The 16,655-nt window shown below is 47.6% G+C and overlaps 1 protein-coding gene across 2 annotated transcripts; it reads left to right on the top strand.

Annotated features, from left to right (window-relative positions):
• The first annotated feature begins 5,583 nt into the window (after positions 1–5,583).
• On the top strand, positions 5,584–8,334 carry LOC118497600 (orphan sodium- and chloride-dependent neurotransmitter transporter NTT5-like). 2 transcript variants are annotated; one of them, XM_036012527.1, is made up of 5 exons: positions 5,748–5,921; positions 6,360–6,555; positions 6,688–6,847; positions 7,293–7,458; positions 7,662–8,334. In XM_036012527.1, exons 1-5 carry the CDS (start codon positions 5,772–5,774, stop codon positions 8,157–8,159), a joined length of 1,170 nt encoding a protein of 389 aa, XP_035868420.1. In that variant the 5' UTR covers positions 5,748–5,771; the 3' UTR covers positions 8,160–8,334. The 2 variants fall into 2 exon arrangements, with proteins under 2 accessions (XP_035868421.1, XP_035868420.1); XM_036012528.1 differs by having other exon boundaries at positions 5,584–5,921; positions 6,360–6,847.
• The last annotated feature ends 8,321 nt before the right edge of the window (positions 8,335–16,655 follow it).

Below are 16,655 nucleotides of genomic sequence, written 5' to 3'. Positions count from 1 at the left end.
AGGTCCCCCTCCCTGTACCTTCAGGGGAGGTCCCCCTCCCTGTACCTTCAGGACACCTCGGCTCATGGGCAGTGAAACTCAAACCTCTCCAATGCTAATGATGATGACGAGGATGATAACGCCTCATTTATATTAATAACTCAGAGGAAACAGCCAAAAAGGAAATGTTCTGGCAGCCACCCATTTAGAGTTAAGAAAGTAGTCTCAGAGACATGGCGGCACAAAGACATCCAGAAATTGCAAAGGGTGTAAAAAAGATTTCAAAGTCAATTACTTCACTCTCAGCAGAGGTTGTTACAGCTCTCTGAGCTCCCGTCAGTGGCTATGGGCCTAGCCTGAGGGCCAGAATCATCTGGGTGGCCTCAGGAGACACTATGTCTTGAGTCACTCCCCAAGACTGGATCTCCTGGGCCTGGGGCACATTCAGGCACTGGGATTTTTAAAGCTCCAAGGTGGAATTGTTCTTCCCAGGTAGGATATTGAAGGGTGCAAAGGTGCATGCTTCCATAGTAGCAGCAATTATAAATGTGGATAAAAGAAAAATCGTATTTTCTTAAAAAGTCATTGAAGACCCAAGGGCACAAAGAGGCCTTAATGAAATAAATCCTAGAGGGTAAAGAGCCCATCGCTAGCGAGCAAAGAGTTATGCACGCCTTTACGTCTGGGGGTAAGTGCTTCTTCTGGGGCCACGTGAGTGGGACAGCAGGCCTGCCCTAGACAGACTTTGCACAGGTAAGAAGAAACTATCCAAGCATTTAATGTTCATACAGGCTGCCAATAACTATTGGAATCTTAAAGAGCCCCCAACACACAGATAAGTTGCTTAACCCAACAAATTTCCTTACTCTATTTCCAGGAATTTTGCTGGGTGCAAATTCCAGGAATTTTGGCAGAAGGAGACAGGGACAGCAAGCAGACGAAGTGGGCACAGTACTATGGTGCTCAGGTTTATGGCCCCACTGCAGTTGGATACAAAGATAAAGCCAAAACAGCCCTGGCTGGTGTGGCTCAGTAGATTCAGTGCCAGACTGCGAACCAAAGGGTCACTGGCTCAATTCCCCCTCTCTCTAAAATAAATAAATAAAATCTGGAAAAAAAAAAAAGACAAAGCCAGAACAGCTAAAGGTATAATCTAACCCACTCTGACTCAAATAATGACAACAGCAAAGATATTATTCCCTGCTGGGGTTGCAGAAAATTGGGGGCATGGCTCCAAGGGCAAAGTGAGCTCCCCTTAGGTCTAGAGGAATCCTGGCAGAGGAAAAACTCATCTAAATAATACCATCACCCAGCCCCAGATCAACTCAACTCAACTAGAAAAGTCTTAGTAATTAGTGCTTATCCAAGCTGCCTGTTGAAATAAAAGGCTTAAACTCTTTGAAACTAAACAAAAATAAAACAATTAATATGTCTTTCTCCATTATTCCTCTAAATAAACGTCCAACATAAAATTAAAAGTCTCAAGACATTCCAAAACCCAGGAAAATGTAACCCATGGCTGAGAGAAAAAAGACCCACAAATGATACAGACATGAGAATTAGCAGATGAGCCCTGGCTGGTGTGGCTTAGCAGACTGAGTGCCTGCCTGTGTACCAAAAGGTCTCCAGTTTGATTCCCAGTCAGGGCACACGCCTGGGTTGTGGGCCAGGTCCCCAGGAGGGGGCAGGTGAGAGGCAGCCACACACTGATGTTTCTCTCCCTTTCTTTCTCCCTCCCTTCCCCTCTGTCTAAAAATAAATAAATAAATAAAACCTTTAAAAATAACATAAAATAAAAGACAATTAAAAGAAGAATTAGCAGACAAGAACTTTAAAACAACTATTCTAAATATTAAATTCCTTAACATCTTATAAATATGTTAAGGATTTGATGTAAAAGGTGAATAACATATATGAGGACAATGGGAACATTTTAGGAAAGATATGGGAGGCAAAGAAGAACCCTGTGAAAATTTTAGAACTGGAAATGTACATGAAAACACAGTTTCACTGGCTGTGTTTCATACAGATTGGAACCAGCAGAATAAAATGGTTAACTTGAAGACAGCTAAATAGAAGCTAAAGTGGAGCAGAGAGTGGAAAAAAAGAACGAGAAAAACTTAACCAGAGCACCAGTGACCTGTATGACTAGCATATGTATAATTGGAGTTGCCAAGGAAAGAAGAGAGATTTGGGGAAGAACTTATTTTTTAAATAGTGGGCAAATTTCCAGATCTTATTAAAAGCATATTTCTCAGGTCGCAGAAGCTCAGAAAATCCAGACACAAAGGCTAAATACAAAAAGATCACGCCTGGGCACATTGTGTTCAAACTTCCAAAAGGCAAATATAAATAGAAAGTAGCTCAGTTGGTTGGAGTGTCAAACTCTAAAAGGTTGAGGGTTCGATTCCTGGTCAAGGTGTGTACGGGAGGCAACCAATCCATGTTTCTCTCTCACATTGATGTTTCTCTTTCTGTCCTGTCCTCTCTCTAAAAATCAATAAAGATATTTTTAAAATTTTAAAAAAGGAATTAAAAAAGGACATTGCCTACAGTAGAACTATGGTAAGAAGTATGGCTGACTTCTCATGAGAAACAATGGAAGTCAGGAGACAATGAAATGAAATATTTTAGAATGCTGAAAGGATCTGTCAACCTCGAGTTCTACATCCAGCAAAAATATCCTTTAACAATGAAAGTAAAATGAAGACATTTTCAGATTAAAATGAGAGAATTCATCACCAACAAGTCTCTACCAAGATAGTACTAAATGAAATTCTTGAGACTTAATGGAAATAACTCAGTGTTGGTTTCTATTAGATTTTACAAAAGTATGCAATTGAAAAAGCAGTTTCACATACCCAAGTTTTTCCAAATGTACTTAAAAGTTTCTCAATACCTGAATAACTTATCTTTAAAATTTTATTTTATTTTGTTAAGATTTTATTTATTTATTTATAGAGAGATGGAGAGGAAGGAGAAAGAGAGGGAGAGAAACATCAATGTGTGGTTGCCTCTCATGCGCCTCCAGCTGGGGACCCAGCACACAACCCAAGCAGGTGCCCTGACTGGGAATCAAACTGGTGACCCTCGCAGGCCAGCACTCAATCCACTGAGTCACACCAGCTAGAGCTCTTTTGAATTTTAAATTAATTAAAAGTTAATTTAATTTAAAATGTATTTTTTCTGTGGTCATATTAGCCACAGTTCAAGTACTCATAGCCACACCTTTTAAAAAATATATTTTATTGAGACTTCTGGCCAAGATGGAGGCGTAGGTAGACACACTGTGCCTCCTCACACAACCAAAGTAAGGTCAGCAACAATTTAGAAACAAGATAACAACCAGATCTGAGAGAAAATTGAACTGTATGGAAATTGGACAACCAAGGAGTTAAAATATACACATTCATCCAGACTGGTAGGAGGGGCGGAGTCAGGCAGCCAGGCTGAGAGGGGTCTCGGCACAAAAAGTGGTGGCACCTGGCGCATAACGCATCCCGGGCGCTTAAGACATCCCGAGCACAAGACCGCAGTGGGCCAGGTGGCTGGCAGACCCAGCAAGGCAGTGACTGTGAAGCAAGGCACTATGTGCAAAGTGCTTGGCTGTCTGGGCCACATTCACGCGCAGATAAACCAGGCGAAATTGGGCAGTGAGACAGATTGTGCAACCAAGGGTCCCTGGGCCAGGAAATAGAACCTTGGGAAACTGATTGAAAACATCTGTGGGGGTTGAGGTGCAGAAAGAGACTCCCAGCCTCACAGAAGGGTGGGTTGGAGAGACCCATGGGGCCCTAGAACATACACAAGCCTACCCACACAGGAATCAGCACCAGAATGGCCCAGTTAGCTTGGGGGAAGCAATGGAAGGGACTGAAATACGAGGAAGAGAGGAGCAAGTGCCATTGTTTCCTCTAGGACCTCACCCCCACATACAACGTCACAACACAGCGACTGGGTTGCCATGCCCTGGAGAACACCTAAGGCTCCGCCCCTCATATGTAACAGGCATGACCAGACCCCCCCCCCCCCAAAAAAAGTGGCTCAAATGGAAGTACAAATCAAAGCTCCAGAGCCAATACTTTTAAGTGACCATGAGATAGCCAACCTATCAGATGCACGGTTCAAAGCACTGGTGATCAGGATGCTCACAGAATTGGTTGAATTTGGTTGCAAATCCCCCCTTCCTTCCCCTGCACCCTGCACACCCTCTCCCACCCACATTCCCCCCCTTTAGTGCACGTCCATGGGTTGTACATACAAGTTCTTTGGCTTCTACATTTCCCATACTATTCTTACCCTCCTTCTGTCTATTTTCTACCTACCATCTATGCTACTTACTCCCTGAACCTTTCCCCACTTTCTCCCCCTTGCCCTCCCCTGCTGATAACCCTCCATGTGATCTCCATTTATGTGATTCTGTTCCTGTTCTAGTTGTTTGTTTAGTTTCTTTTTGCTTTTGATTTTAGATGCAGCTGTTGATAGTTGTGAGTTTGTTGTCATCTCATGGCCATATCTTGCTAGTCACTGTATTAGACAGCACAGTTCTACAGTAATCACCAAAAACAAAGTGATAACAGATATACCAAAATGCAATAAAATAGACAAAATGTAAACAAAATTATTTGATAAATACTACTCCCCCAACCCCCAAATAAAGAAGCTGAAAAGAAGGAGAAGGGAATAGAATAAACAAAAAACAAAAACAAAACAAATAGGAAGAGGGTAGGCATAAACCAAAGCATATCAATAACTACTTTCAATAATCACCATACTTAGAGGTAGTGTTTTCCAGACAGGATAATGCAACAGCTCAAATATGTCCTGTTTACAAGAGATGTCCTGTATAAAGACAAAGAGAGAGGAGAATGGAAAAACATACCACACAAACAAATAATCATAAGAAAGTTAGTGTGGCTACATAAATATCAAAGTCAGGACAAGTAAGACCAGTGATTAAGAAGAACACCTCAGCTCTGGTTGGTGTAGTTCAGTGGATTAAGCACAGGCCCGTGAACCAAAGAGTTGCTGGTTTGATTCTCAGTCAGGGCACATGCCTGGGTTGTGGACCAGGTCCCCAGTGTGGGGCATGCTAGAGGCAACCACACACTGATGTTTCTCTTCCTCTCTTTCTCCTTTCCTTCCCCATCTCTACAAATAAATAAAATTTTAAAGAAAAAAGAATGCTTCATAATGATAAAAGAGGTCAATAACCCCTTCAGCAGGAAGACTGAATTATATAAATGTTTATGTACTTCATAACAGAATTTCAAAATAAAGAAAAAAAATGTTCAGAGCTAAAGCAAGAAACAGGTAAATCCATAATCACAGATAAATCCATAATCATAGTTGGAAATATCAACAATTCCCTCTCAGTAGCTGATAGAAAGGAAAGAAACCACAGATTTAAACTATCAGGAATAAAAAGGGGACCATCACTATAGATCCTGTAGTCATTAATTGGGTAATAATTAAATTTTAGGATCAAATTTACACCAACAAATTCAATAACTTAAAGGAAACGGAGAAGCTTCTGGAGAGGCACACATATCTGCCCCTTAGGTGGTGTCCCCAGGTGACTCACCTCAAGTCCCTGGGACTCGTTTCTGGTGCCTGTCCAGTTGCCCTTGTTACTCCGGCACACTCATCTTGGGCAACCTGGTTTCCTTTCCAGCCCCCAGTTTCCCTGGTTTGTCCACAGCAGAAGGGCCCACCTGGTCTCCACCAGCTTTTCTCTTCTTTCCTCCCCCTTCAGGACTGTTATAAAGCTGGTGAATCTGATAGACAGGGGGATGCTGCCTCAGGATGTCAGGCCTCCCGCACAGATCCTGCTCCTGAACCCGCTGGACTACCTACAGTGGGTCGAAAACCTCCCTGAACACCTCAAGTACCAGGTCGTCCGCCTCGCTCCATCCTGCAGCATCAAGGCCCTGGAGGAAAAGGTGTGTGTAGAGGAAAATGTGTGTTTGTGGGGGCGGGAAAGTGCTTCCCAAAGGCACCAGAAGACACAGAAATGCATTTCTCAGGAGCTTCCTGCCCCTGCCCTCCCCCCAGGCATCTTCTGAGGCAGGTAACGGTTATAATCACACTTTTCACACTTCCACCACCACCTGGTGTGTATCAGGGCCTCTGCTAAGTTGTCACTCTACTTGTATTCTCACACCAACCCTAGGACTCCTATTTGTTATAGGAGGAAATTGAGGCCCCAAGAAGTGAAGCTCACACAGCTTGTGAAACCAAGAAGGGCAAACGCCAGTGCCTTGCCACTCACTCTCCATCTGTGACTATTGCCTCTGCCCTAGACAGACATTGCTAGTTGATCACGGCACAATTCCCCCCATCCAGATGGGCCAGTGCCTCAGAGTCCTTCTCCCCCACAGTTCATGCAGGGCCCTGGCCTGGTATTTGCAGCCTTCTCCCAAGCCATCTCGTTGCTTCCCAGTGCTTCTCTCTGGGCCATGCTCTTCTTCCTTGTCCTGATCATCATGGGACTGAGCACCTTGATGAAAATCTTGGAAGGCATTGCCTTTCCCCTCCAGAACTCCACCTTCAGGCAGCAGCGCTTGCTGCTCTCAGGTACCGTGGATTCTCACTCTAGTGAAAACCCTGCCCTCCCCACTCCAGGCCACCACCATCAGAGGCTTGCTGGGGCCCCTGACCAAGCCCTATGCACTGACCTCAGCGTGGCCAAACCTGCCTCTTCCTTAGCGGTCATGTGCTTTGGAGGTTTTGTGGGCAGCCTCGTCTTCACCAGTCATGCAGGCAGCTACATCGTGTCCTTGTTTGATGAGCACGTGGTCCCGCTGGCCCTCATCATCATCGTGGCCTTCCAGAACGTGACTCTGGCTTGGGTCTATGGAGCTAACAGGTGATGTCCAAGCCCTGGGGTCTTCCCAGTCAGGGACCCCATCCCAGGTCTCCAAGGAGAGTTGGGGGACAGTCTGAGAGCTGGGGGCAGGGGGATGTGGATGGAGGGAGTGATCTGAGAGGAGAGACTGGGTGGGTCCTGAGGGAACAGCAGTCAGGACTTAGGGGACTCAGGTTCCCCTGCCACTGACCACATGGGCTAGTCTGAAGGCAGGGGGCTGGAGCAGTACATGCCCCCTGGATCGGGGGATCCTCACAGGGACATCAGCTGCAGGGCCCCACCTTGGGCAGGGCCTGGCAGGACTCAGCGTCCCTTCTCCTGAGTGGAGAACCTGTGAGAGATGCAGAGGGCTGGTGGGCCTGTCCTCCGGAGGGCTCCGGGCCCTGGTGGCCAGAGGAGGGCTCCCTCCCAGACGTCCTCGCCCAATGCCCACCCCCACCCCCAGGTTCAGGGAAGAAATGTACGGTGATCTGGGCCACTTGATGTGGTCCTTCTTCGTCTTCCTGTGGCGCTTTGTGACCCTGCTCGGGCTGCTGTCCCTCTTCATCATGTGCCTCATGAGTCTCTACTGGAGTAACCCCCCTCACTACATCGCCTGGAACAGCAGCCTGGTGAGACGCCCCCACCCTGCCCTTCAACCCCCACTCCGGGGACCCTCGGTCAGATCTCCCGCCCCACAGGACCCTAGCTCTGTGCTCCTACGACCCCCAGGGACCCCCAGTCAGCCCCCCAGCCCCTGGGGAATCTGATCCTCCACATCACATGGACTAAAACTCCACCAACACCTCTCCCCCACCCCCTACCCGGCCTCTAGAGCCAAGAAATGAGACAACCCTACCTGCCAAGCACCCTGCACTGGGTCACCGTCCTCAGCATCCTCACTTGCCTGCCGATCCCAGTGCACCCGCTTCGGCAGTGGTGGTACCTGCAGGAGAAGGTGGCCAAAGATCCCTTTGAAAAGATGCAGTCTAAAAAGCTAAACTTGCCGCCCAGCCCGCCCTCGCAGTGGCCTAAGCGCCACGCAGAGAAGGCCACCTTCAAGTTCCAGGACGGAAAGTACGAGAGCTCCACACCGGTCTTCAATCTGCCCTCGGCCAGGGCGTCGAAACTGGACTCCCTGTGGCAGTTCAGTCTGCCCTGGAGCCGGCACAGCAAGACCTCCTCCGCCTTCAGCCTGCCGCAAGCCTCCTCCCTGACGTCCATCTTCCCCCAAAGGAGCGCCAGCATGCCCACTTCGAACCCAAACTCAACAGTCATATTCAACAGTGAAAGAAGCGGGGACGCCAAGGGAGAAACTGAGTCTCTTCCGTAACTGGTGACCCCGCCCATTTTTCCAAGGAGCAAATCTGCCCCATAATTGGCAGCCTTGGTGCCCATTTAGCTACGGGAATCCTTCTTGGTCCTGACAGAGAGGAAGGGGAGGGGCGCTTGGAAAACTTACCTAGAAACCGATGACGCCATCGTTTGGCCGTGAGAGGAAATGGACCACCTGACCTGAAATACTACCGATTCTGCTAAGTGGAGCACCCTGCTCTGAGATTGGAGAAGAATCAACGGAAGCACATTCGACTGGACGGCTCTCGGGGCTGGACCTAGTGGCCCCGTCCTCCCTGCGAAGTGGGGGCCCCATTTTGGCCTGACGGGATGGGTTTCCCCGAATTTTCCAGGAGCTATCTTCCCAGTTATCATGGAGAGAGGCGGTGTTCTCTCCAGCCCCCACCTCCACCGCCAAACTGGATCGATGGATGGCAAACCCCTGCGGGGCTGCCCTCGCAGACTGGGGCCCGCACCGCCAGGCTATGGGTCAATAAATCAGCCCGCTGGGGCTAGCATGTCTTCTGTGAGCAGCTACCAGCGCCGCCCCCCAACATGCCCTCCAAATCGCCAGCCTTTGGGGAACTGCATGTCCAATGTGGTAACCCCAACCGCCCTCTGCTGTGGGGCCTCAGACACCTGGTCTCTAGGCCCTTCCTTGTCCCGCAGTTGAGCTCAGCTGCCCGGCATCTTCGTTGGCAGCAACCAACATTGCTCAAACCAGAACCCGTGTGACTCCCTAAATCTGAGTGGGCAACTGGGCAATCGCACTAAATCTGCCCCTAACTGCCATGTCACTACTACAACCAAGAGGGTGGCGTGCCCAGAACAGCGCAGGGCTCACAGGGCTGCTCCTAGCTGGCTGCAATGCTTTGTTCTTCCTTGGGGTGGAGTCTCACCTACTGGGGCCCGGGAGGTGAGTCACCTCCCGAGGGCTCAGGACCAAGGGGTCCCAGAGAATGTGGAGCTGATTAGAGCTGGTGGTGGGAGTGGGTAACACCACCTGGACCCTTCCGGGGTCAAATGGAGTTAAAGCAGCTCAGGGGCTGGAGGCACCTTCTAGAAATCCCTTCCCCTTAGAGGCTTCCTGGGCAAAAACTCTTCTCCCCAACACCCCACCTCAAAGGTCATGACCTTGACCCCCATCACCTCCCAAATCTTCCCTCCCCCTCACCATTCACTCACCTTGGAGGTCTCTAAACATTCTTTACCACACTCTTTTGGGGACATTTTGAGACAATATCCCTAACATCTGTTGAAGTTTTATGTGTCAGCTATGGCCACTGTACATAGCATCAGTGAAGCTTAACTTGTTGTGCTTCTTGGGGTTTAAAAAACAGACATTTTTAAAGCAGAACTTCTGATTTTTTTTCCTCTCACATCCCAAGTGTAACGGCTTCTACAATGCTATTTGGAGAGCGCTGCAAAGGCCAGAGGCAGAAGCTTCCAGACCCTTCCTGCCCCTGAGTCGCCCTCCTGGCCTCTTGCCTCCTGCCTTGTTCTCCAGGGACCCTAGGTCTGGGATGACCCAGCTCTGGAAATGAGCTAAGTGGGGTGCACCTGGCTCCCCCTTACACTATGGCCCCCACCTCTGCCTTTCTTCCCCTGTCAGAGCCCAGAGAGGCCACGTGAACCAGCAGAGCTGTGTCTGGTGGGGTTCAGAGAAAAGCCTTGAAGATGATGCAGCCTCAGCCACAGAGAGATGTAGCTCCCAGGTCGTTTTTGTGTGAGGGTGGGGGTGAGAAGTCCTGGCACCTGGCACGGAGGACACTGTCGCAGGTGCCATGACAAGCCCCCTGTGCCCTTGATGATACTTAGACAAAGCAACGAAGAGGCGGTCCACGAGCGAGGTGCTCTTCTTTCCTGGGCATCGTGGGAGACTCAGGGAAGAGAGAGAGAGCGGCCCTGCGGTCAAACAACAAGTCAGAGACTGAGGCGGGGAAAGGATGGACGTTCTCCATCTCCAAGCCTGGGATCCTTTCATTTTGCGTGCCCATCTGGTTAAACCTCCTCGATCCGCGTGCCCAGGTTGCTGGCGTGTGACCTGCACTCCCCCCCGCCATCTGAGGTGCTCCCACAGCTCACTGGGGGAAATGAGGACGTGGGAGGTGACCTTGGTGTGTGAGGAGCTTGGTCATTTAGGGAATGTGGGGTCCCCCTGGACTGGATTTCGGTGGGAGACGCAGCTCTGCCAGGACGGCCTTGCAGCCAGGCAGGTGCGTCGTGTTACCCCTGACTCAGATGGCCATTACAGTAGCTCAGCTAAGCTGCACAGACCGCATTAGCAGGTGGTTGTAGCCAAGATGAGACCCGGCAATCTTTTCCCGTAAAGAGCCAGACGGTAAATATTTTCGGCTCTGCGGGACATTTGGTCTCTACTGCATAGCCTCCCTGGTTTCCTACAACCCTTTCAGTTTGCAAAGGCCATCCTTAGCTGGCCAGCCAGATTACCCTACAGGCAATGGTGTGCCAACCCCCTGAAACAGGGCCACATCGGACCACCGGAAAATGCTAGTGGCCAAAAAGTTTACTTGTTTTTTTCCGTACGATGGCTCTAGTAGCATTCAGCTGTCTTTAACTTCCTTTGGAACAATTTTGCCGTATTGTGACAGCTGTCTTATCATCGGCCTTACTTCAGGCAGTGGAGTCGGGGATAACGTTTCCTCCTCCGCAAGGGTAGCTGCTACTTTTCCATTGCAAAACAGATGAACGAGGACCAGCCGGCTGCACCCTTGAACATACCGGTTACATTTAACCATCTCAGACCTCACTAGTCGTCCAGTTTGAGTTGACCTACTCCAAAACGGAAATGTAAGAGTAGGGGAGTCGCAGGCCTCCGAGGGGCCGGCGGTGGCTTTCAAAAGGCACGTAATAGCAGCAACCAAAGCTGCCTTCTCTGAAAAAGGGTGTACATGGTGGCTGCATCCGGCAGGTGGCGCTGTTGTTCTGACAAATGGCTTTCGTCCCCGCACAGCCCTCAAGTCATTGCAGCTGTGGTTTCCCTTTCTCCTTCTGGATTCTGCATTGTTTCTGTGGACCACTGTCGCGAGGACCGCAACCCCCTGACACTTAGGGGACATTCACAGTAAGGACACGTGAAACAGTGGGAGCCACAGCAGCGGCACACCAAATTGGCCCTAAGGTCTCTAGATTTCCTTCCCCCACTGTGAGCCTTATTCCTTGAGTTCAGACGTCTTTTCCTCCTTGGGGAACGTGGACCAAGGGGACCACGTTCATTTGCTAACGTTCGTTTGCTCATTTGCTAACATGAGTAAATCGGGGACAACAGCATCAGCTTGAGTGAAACTTCCACCCGTGGGATGCACTGTTCCCAAGATCCATAAAGGCTGATCCTTCATAGTTAGAAACTGCAGGACCAACAGCGCATCCTTTCAAAGTGATGAAGTGTCTGTTTGAGCTCAGGTAGTCCTCAAGACGGTGGCTTGGAAGGCAGGACCTTCCCTTCAGTCTTCTTGGAAGGCCTGTCTGTCCTTACTTTACTGTGATTGGGTGGCAGGCAATGCAGCATAAGCTGTGGAGGTCATTACTAAAGAATCATTCCTTCCAAAGATGTACACATGGCCAAGAAGCACGTAAAAAGAAGCTCAATGTGCCCTGTCTGCCAGGCTCAGTTGGTTGGAATGTTCTATGCCCCGAAGGGCTGTCAGTTCGATTCCTGATCAGGGCACATATGTAGGTTGTGGGTTTGATTCTGGTTGGGGGTGAGTACTAGAGGCAACCAATAGGCGTTTCTCCCTCCCTCACACCCATCTCTCTCTCTCTCTCTCTCTCTCTCTCTCTCTCTCTCTCTCTCTCTCATCAATGAAAACATGTACTTGGATGAGGATTAAAAAAAACAACCAAGTCCAACATCATTAGTCATTAGGGAAATGTAAGTCAAACCCACCAGAAGATACCACTTCACACTCATCAGGATATTGAATAAAAAAAAAAGGCAGGGGGTGGGGGCAAGTGTTGGTGCGGATTTCAAGGAGCTGGAACCTCATACATCCATTGTGGGAATGTGAAATGGTGCAGCTGCTGTGAAAATCATTTTGGCAGTTCCCCAAGAAGTTAAACAAAGAAATATCAGCAATTCCACCTCTAGGTATATATACAAAGGAACCGGAAACATGTGTTCAAACAAAAACTGGTGCGTGAACATCCACGGCAGCCTTATTCATGATCAACACCAAGTAGAAACCACCCAAGTGTCTGTCACCAGATGACTGGATAGAGTAAAAGGGACACGTCCATGCTGTGGGTGTTACTCAGTTGCAGAAAAGAAGGAAAAGACTGTGCTAAGTGAAAAAAGTCAGACGAGAAATACCACATATTTTACGTTTCCACTTACATAAATATCCAGAATAGGCAAATTCACAGAGATAGAGAAGAGATTGGTGGGGCCGGGGGCTAGGGTAGGGAGGAGAGGAGAGTGAGAAGTGAGTGAGGAGTGAGTTTTTGCTTTAATCCTCACTTGAGGACATGCTTACTGATTGTCTTAGAGAGGAAGGGAGGGGGAGGGAGAGGGAGAGAAACATTGATGGGAGAAAGAAACATTGGGCAGTTGCCTCTCATATGTGTTCTGACCTGGGGATCAAAGTCATCGACTACAAGATCAGCATACTAAAAAAAATAAAAATGAAAATAAAAATCAGCAGTATTTTTGTATACTAGCAGTAAAAAAAACATGAAATTAAAAATTTTTAAACAGTATCATATACAACACATTGTGCTGTATATGAATACATCTGACAAAATATGTGCAAGATTTGCATACTGCAAGCCACAAACATTAAGAGATATTAATGTTCATGGATCAGAAGATGCAACACCATTAAGATTTCGACAGCCTCAAATGGATCTGGAGGTTCAACAAAATCCCAGGAGGTTGTTTGGAGAAGGTGACAATCAGATTCCCAAGTTGATATTAAAAATCAAAGAAACTAGGATTACTAAATTCTTTTCTGAACAGGGAAAACAAAGTGGGAGGATTTATGTTACCTGATCTCAAGACTTAGTGTGAAGTTACAGTAAGCCAAGCATTATGGCATTGGTGAAAAGGTAGGCATATTGCACAGAATAGAAAGCCCAGAAGTAAACCCACACATATATGGTCAATTAATTTCAACAAAGGTGCCAAGATAATTCAATGGAGAAAAAAAATAGTCTTTTCAACCAATGGTGCTAGAACAGACTACCCATATGCAAAAATCAGTAAATAAATAACCTTGACTCTAACATTACTCTCTATCTAAAAATGAACTCAAAGTGGATTACAGACCTAAAACTATAAAACTTCGAGGACAAAAATCTGTCACCTTTGTTGAGTCAAAGATTTCCCAGGACAACAAAAGCATTAAAAGTAAATGTTGATAAAACTTTATTGTTAATTTAAAAATCCTGCCCTGGATGGTGTAGTTCAATGGGTTGAGCATTGAATTGTGAAGGAAAGAGTCTCAGGTTCAATTCCCAGTCAGGGCACATGCCTAGCTTACAAGCCGGGTCCCCAGTAGGGGGTGCTCAAGAAGCAACTGCACATTGATGTTTCTCTCTTTCTCCCTCCTTTCCCCCCTCTCTAAAAATAAATAAGTTCTTAAAAATAAATAAAACTCCCGCTCTCCAAAAGACACTATTAATAAATCAAAAGGTAAGCCGCATACGGAGGGAAAATATTTGCAAACACGTATATAATAAAGGAGTACCCATAATATATTAAGATTTACAAATCAATGATAAAAAATAGACCATTTTTAAATAAGTAAAAGTTTCGAACTGACACGGCGCCAACGAATCCACACAGATGGTGATAAGCACTTGAGAAGATGTTAGTCATTAGTCATTAGGGAAATGCAAATTAAAACCAACAGGAGACACCGCTACAAACCTATTCAGATGGCTAACTAAAAACACTGATAAAGCAAGCACTAGTGAGCAACAGAACAACCGGAACTGTCTCATGCGTGGCTGGTGGACACGCAAATTGCAAATAGTGCACCCACATAGGGAAAGAGTTGGGCAGTTTCATATCAAGTTATGCTTATGCTTATTATACAACCCAGCCACCCCAATCTTAGGTATTTACCGGAGAAATAAAAACATATGGCCACCACGCATAGTTCTCTCCAACCCAGTCTGGGATTCAGTTTCAGCCCCTTGGCTTGTCTAAGTTTTTGCTACTCAGGAGCCAGTAAATCCATTTCATGTTTTGGCTGCAGCTTTGAGCTGCATTCACAGCTCCACCTCCTCCAGCCCCACCCCTCCCCTAAATCTGCAGTTCCTCCAACCTCGGTTCCAAAGCACGTGTATTCCTGAGTCCTCATTCCACCCTCCTTTTCTTGGAAGACCTGTAGCCTCTATCTGGAGCTTTCTTTCTGATTTTTAATTTTTCTTTTTACCCTCATCTGAGGACATGATTATTGATTTTAGAGAGAGGGAAAGGGAGGGAGAGAAAGAGGGAAAGGAACATCAATGTGAGAAATATCCATCGGTTGCCTCCTGTATGGACCGAGAGACTGGGGACTGAACCTGCCACCTAGGCATGTGCCCTGACAGGGAATCAAACCCGTGACCTTTTGATTTACAGGTCAGTGTTCCATCTAACTGAGCCAAACCATTCAGAGCTGGAGTTTTCTTTTTGTATAAAATGTGCCTCTCTTTCAAGTGACGGCTATCTTGGGGTTTTAGTGGCTTACGTATTCCTCTGTTGCCGGTCACTCCCCGTGTCACATCTGAGACTCGGAGCAGGCATCTTGGGGGGCCGTGCTGGATCCCAAGCTGGTGGATGCCGCCGCTGTCCCACACCCTCAGCAGTCCCTCCAGGGGACTGTGGACTAGCAGATCATGGCTATGCTGCCCACTCTTGGTTCACGGACACCCAGTCACTGGCCTTGCTGGTGACCTGTCACCACACCCAAGAAAGACTATCTTCTACCTTCATAGTGACCCAGTTAAATTGTGCGGCTTCAAAAAAACACAGGACAAGTAAAGAATGTTCCTTTGTGGTCACCAGTTGTGGCTCCCGGGGGTTAGAATACCCACCACTGGGGCCATGGAAGGGAGAAGCGAAGTAGGTTCATGGAGAGAAAACACACAAGCAGGGAAGATTTAACACATAAACATATTTAGGACAATTCCTCAAGAGTACCCAGCCTCCCCTTCAATTAAGGGACTTGGGGTTTCTAAATCGGCTTATGTGTGGAAATGAAGTGATATGTTGTACTTCTCTTTTCATGGCTCCTTGCAGATTTCTGCCGACCAGATCTAAGCTTTCCCGTTATCTAGATACTTCAACAGATAAACACAAGGGCCTCAGAGAACTGGGAAGGCTGTAGAAAGAAACAGCGTCGGGCACGCAATTAGTCCCTGCAGGAGGCAGATATCACCCCAGGACTGGGGAGACGAAGGGAAGAAAACAGTTATCAGAACCTAATCTCTTGGAGCAGTGCCCTTGAGGAGCTGAAACCCAGCCCAGAAAAGGGGGCTGCCTGGGTGGAGCGGGGGTGACTGAGGAGATCCATAAAATCAGGTGGAAAAAGCTGCCACCAACTGCTGCTGAGCGACGCTCTGGAACCAGAAATTCCTTTCTTCCCCCACCAGTCACTGGTCTCCCCCTAGCGCCCCCTGTCGGCAGAGCCGGGTATAAAAAGGCCAATTTGGAGCTGAGAGACAAAAGCTTAACAACCCAGCCGGCTCACTGTAGCCTTTGACATCTCCAGATACAAACTAGTGCTTTCCAAAGGCTTTGGAGCCAGGCGACCCAGATTCCTATTCAAACTTGGCCCCTTTTGAGCTGTGTGACCTTGTGTGAATCATTTCTCTATGTCTCAGTTTTCTCACCTGTAAAATAGAGACATTAGAACCTACCTGATAAGGCTGCCAGAAGACTTCACCGATTCTGTACGCACGAAGCACGTGACACAAAGCCAGACACACAGCACCCTGTGCGTGTTAGCTGTTGTCATTGTCATTGCCACCGTCATCGTTACCATTCTTTATGAGTCCTTGGGCTAGAGAGAACTACTTCAATCTCTTCGGGAGAAATCTGGTTGCCACACAGCACTTGGCGAGGTTTCAAAGCCACTCTGCGCCCCAAAGTGGCAGAGAGTTGGAATGCCTCCAATTTGGAGAAAGGCTGTTTTGGTTTTGATTTTCTGGGTGTGTTGGTTGTTGGTGGCTTTCTTGCTATTTAACTAATAATTGCTGTCAGCTCAGCCTTGTCATTACCAGTTTAGTTTATTATGGGTTGTTTAGTTACACTGCGTGCGTAATGATGCGTATTCGCTTCGATTCCATGTGTTCATGGCCTGTAATTTTCCACTAATTAGACTTTTTAAAGACACATATGCAGTTATCTCCTCAAATTTGCATCATCTGCTCCCCTGTTGCCAAAGCAGATGTACACAGCGCCCACCCATCCCCACGCCAAGAAATAATTCACTTTCATCACTGCGTTCTTTCTCTGCTGGGAAGTAGGAAGTGTGTGTGTGGGGGG

The sequence above is a fragment of the Phyllostomus discolor genome, chromosome 12, assembly GCF_004126475.2.
Source record: "Phyllostomus discolor isolate MPI-MPIP mPhyDis1 chromosome 12, mPhyDis1.pri.v3, whole genome shotgun sequence".
NCBI classification, from domain to species: Eukaryota; Metazoa; Chordata; class Mammalia; order Chiroptera; family Phyllostomidae; genus Phyllostomus; species Phyllostomus discolor.
This window is presented reverse-complemented; position numbering and strand designations above follow the sequence as displayed.

Bases quoted from the DNA above. Each gene is read 5' to 3' on its own strand.
- LOC118497600 (XM_036012528.1), top strand. From the start codon at position 5,772: ATGCTGCCTCAGGATGTCAGGCCTCCCGCACAGATCCTGCTCCTGAAC. The intron at 6,848-7,292 runs GTGATGTCCAAG...CCCCACCCCCAG, and splicing joins TGGGTCTATGGAGCTAACAG to GTTCAGGGAAGAAATGTACG. The intron at 7,459-7,661 runs GTGAGACGCCCC...CCCGGCCTCTAG, and splicing joins TCGCCTGGAACAGCAGCCTG to AGCCAAGAAATGAGACAACC.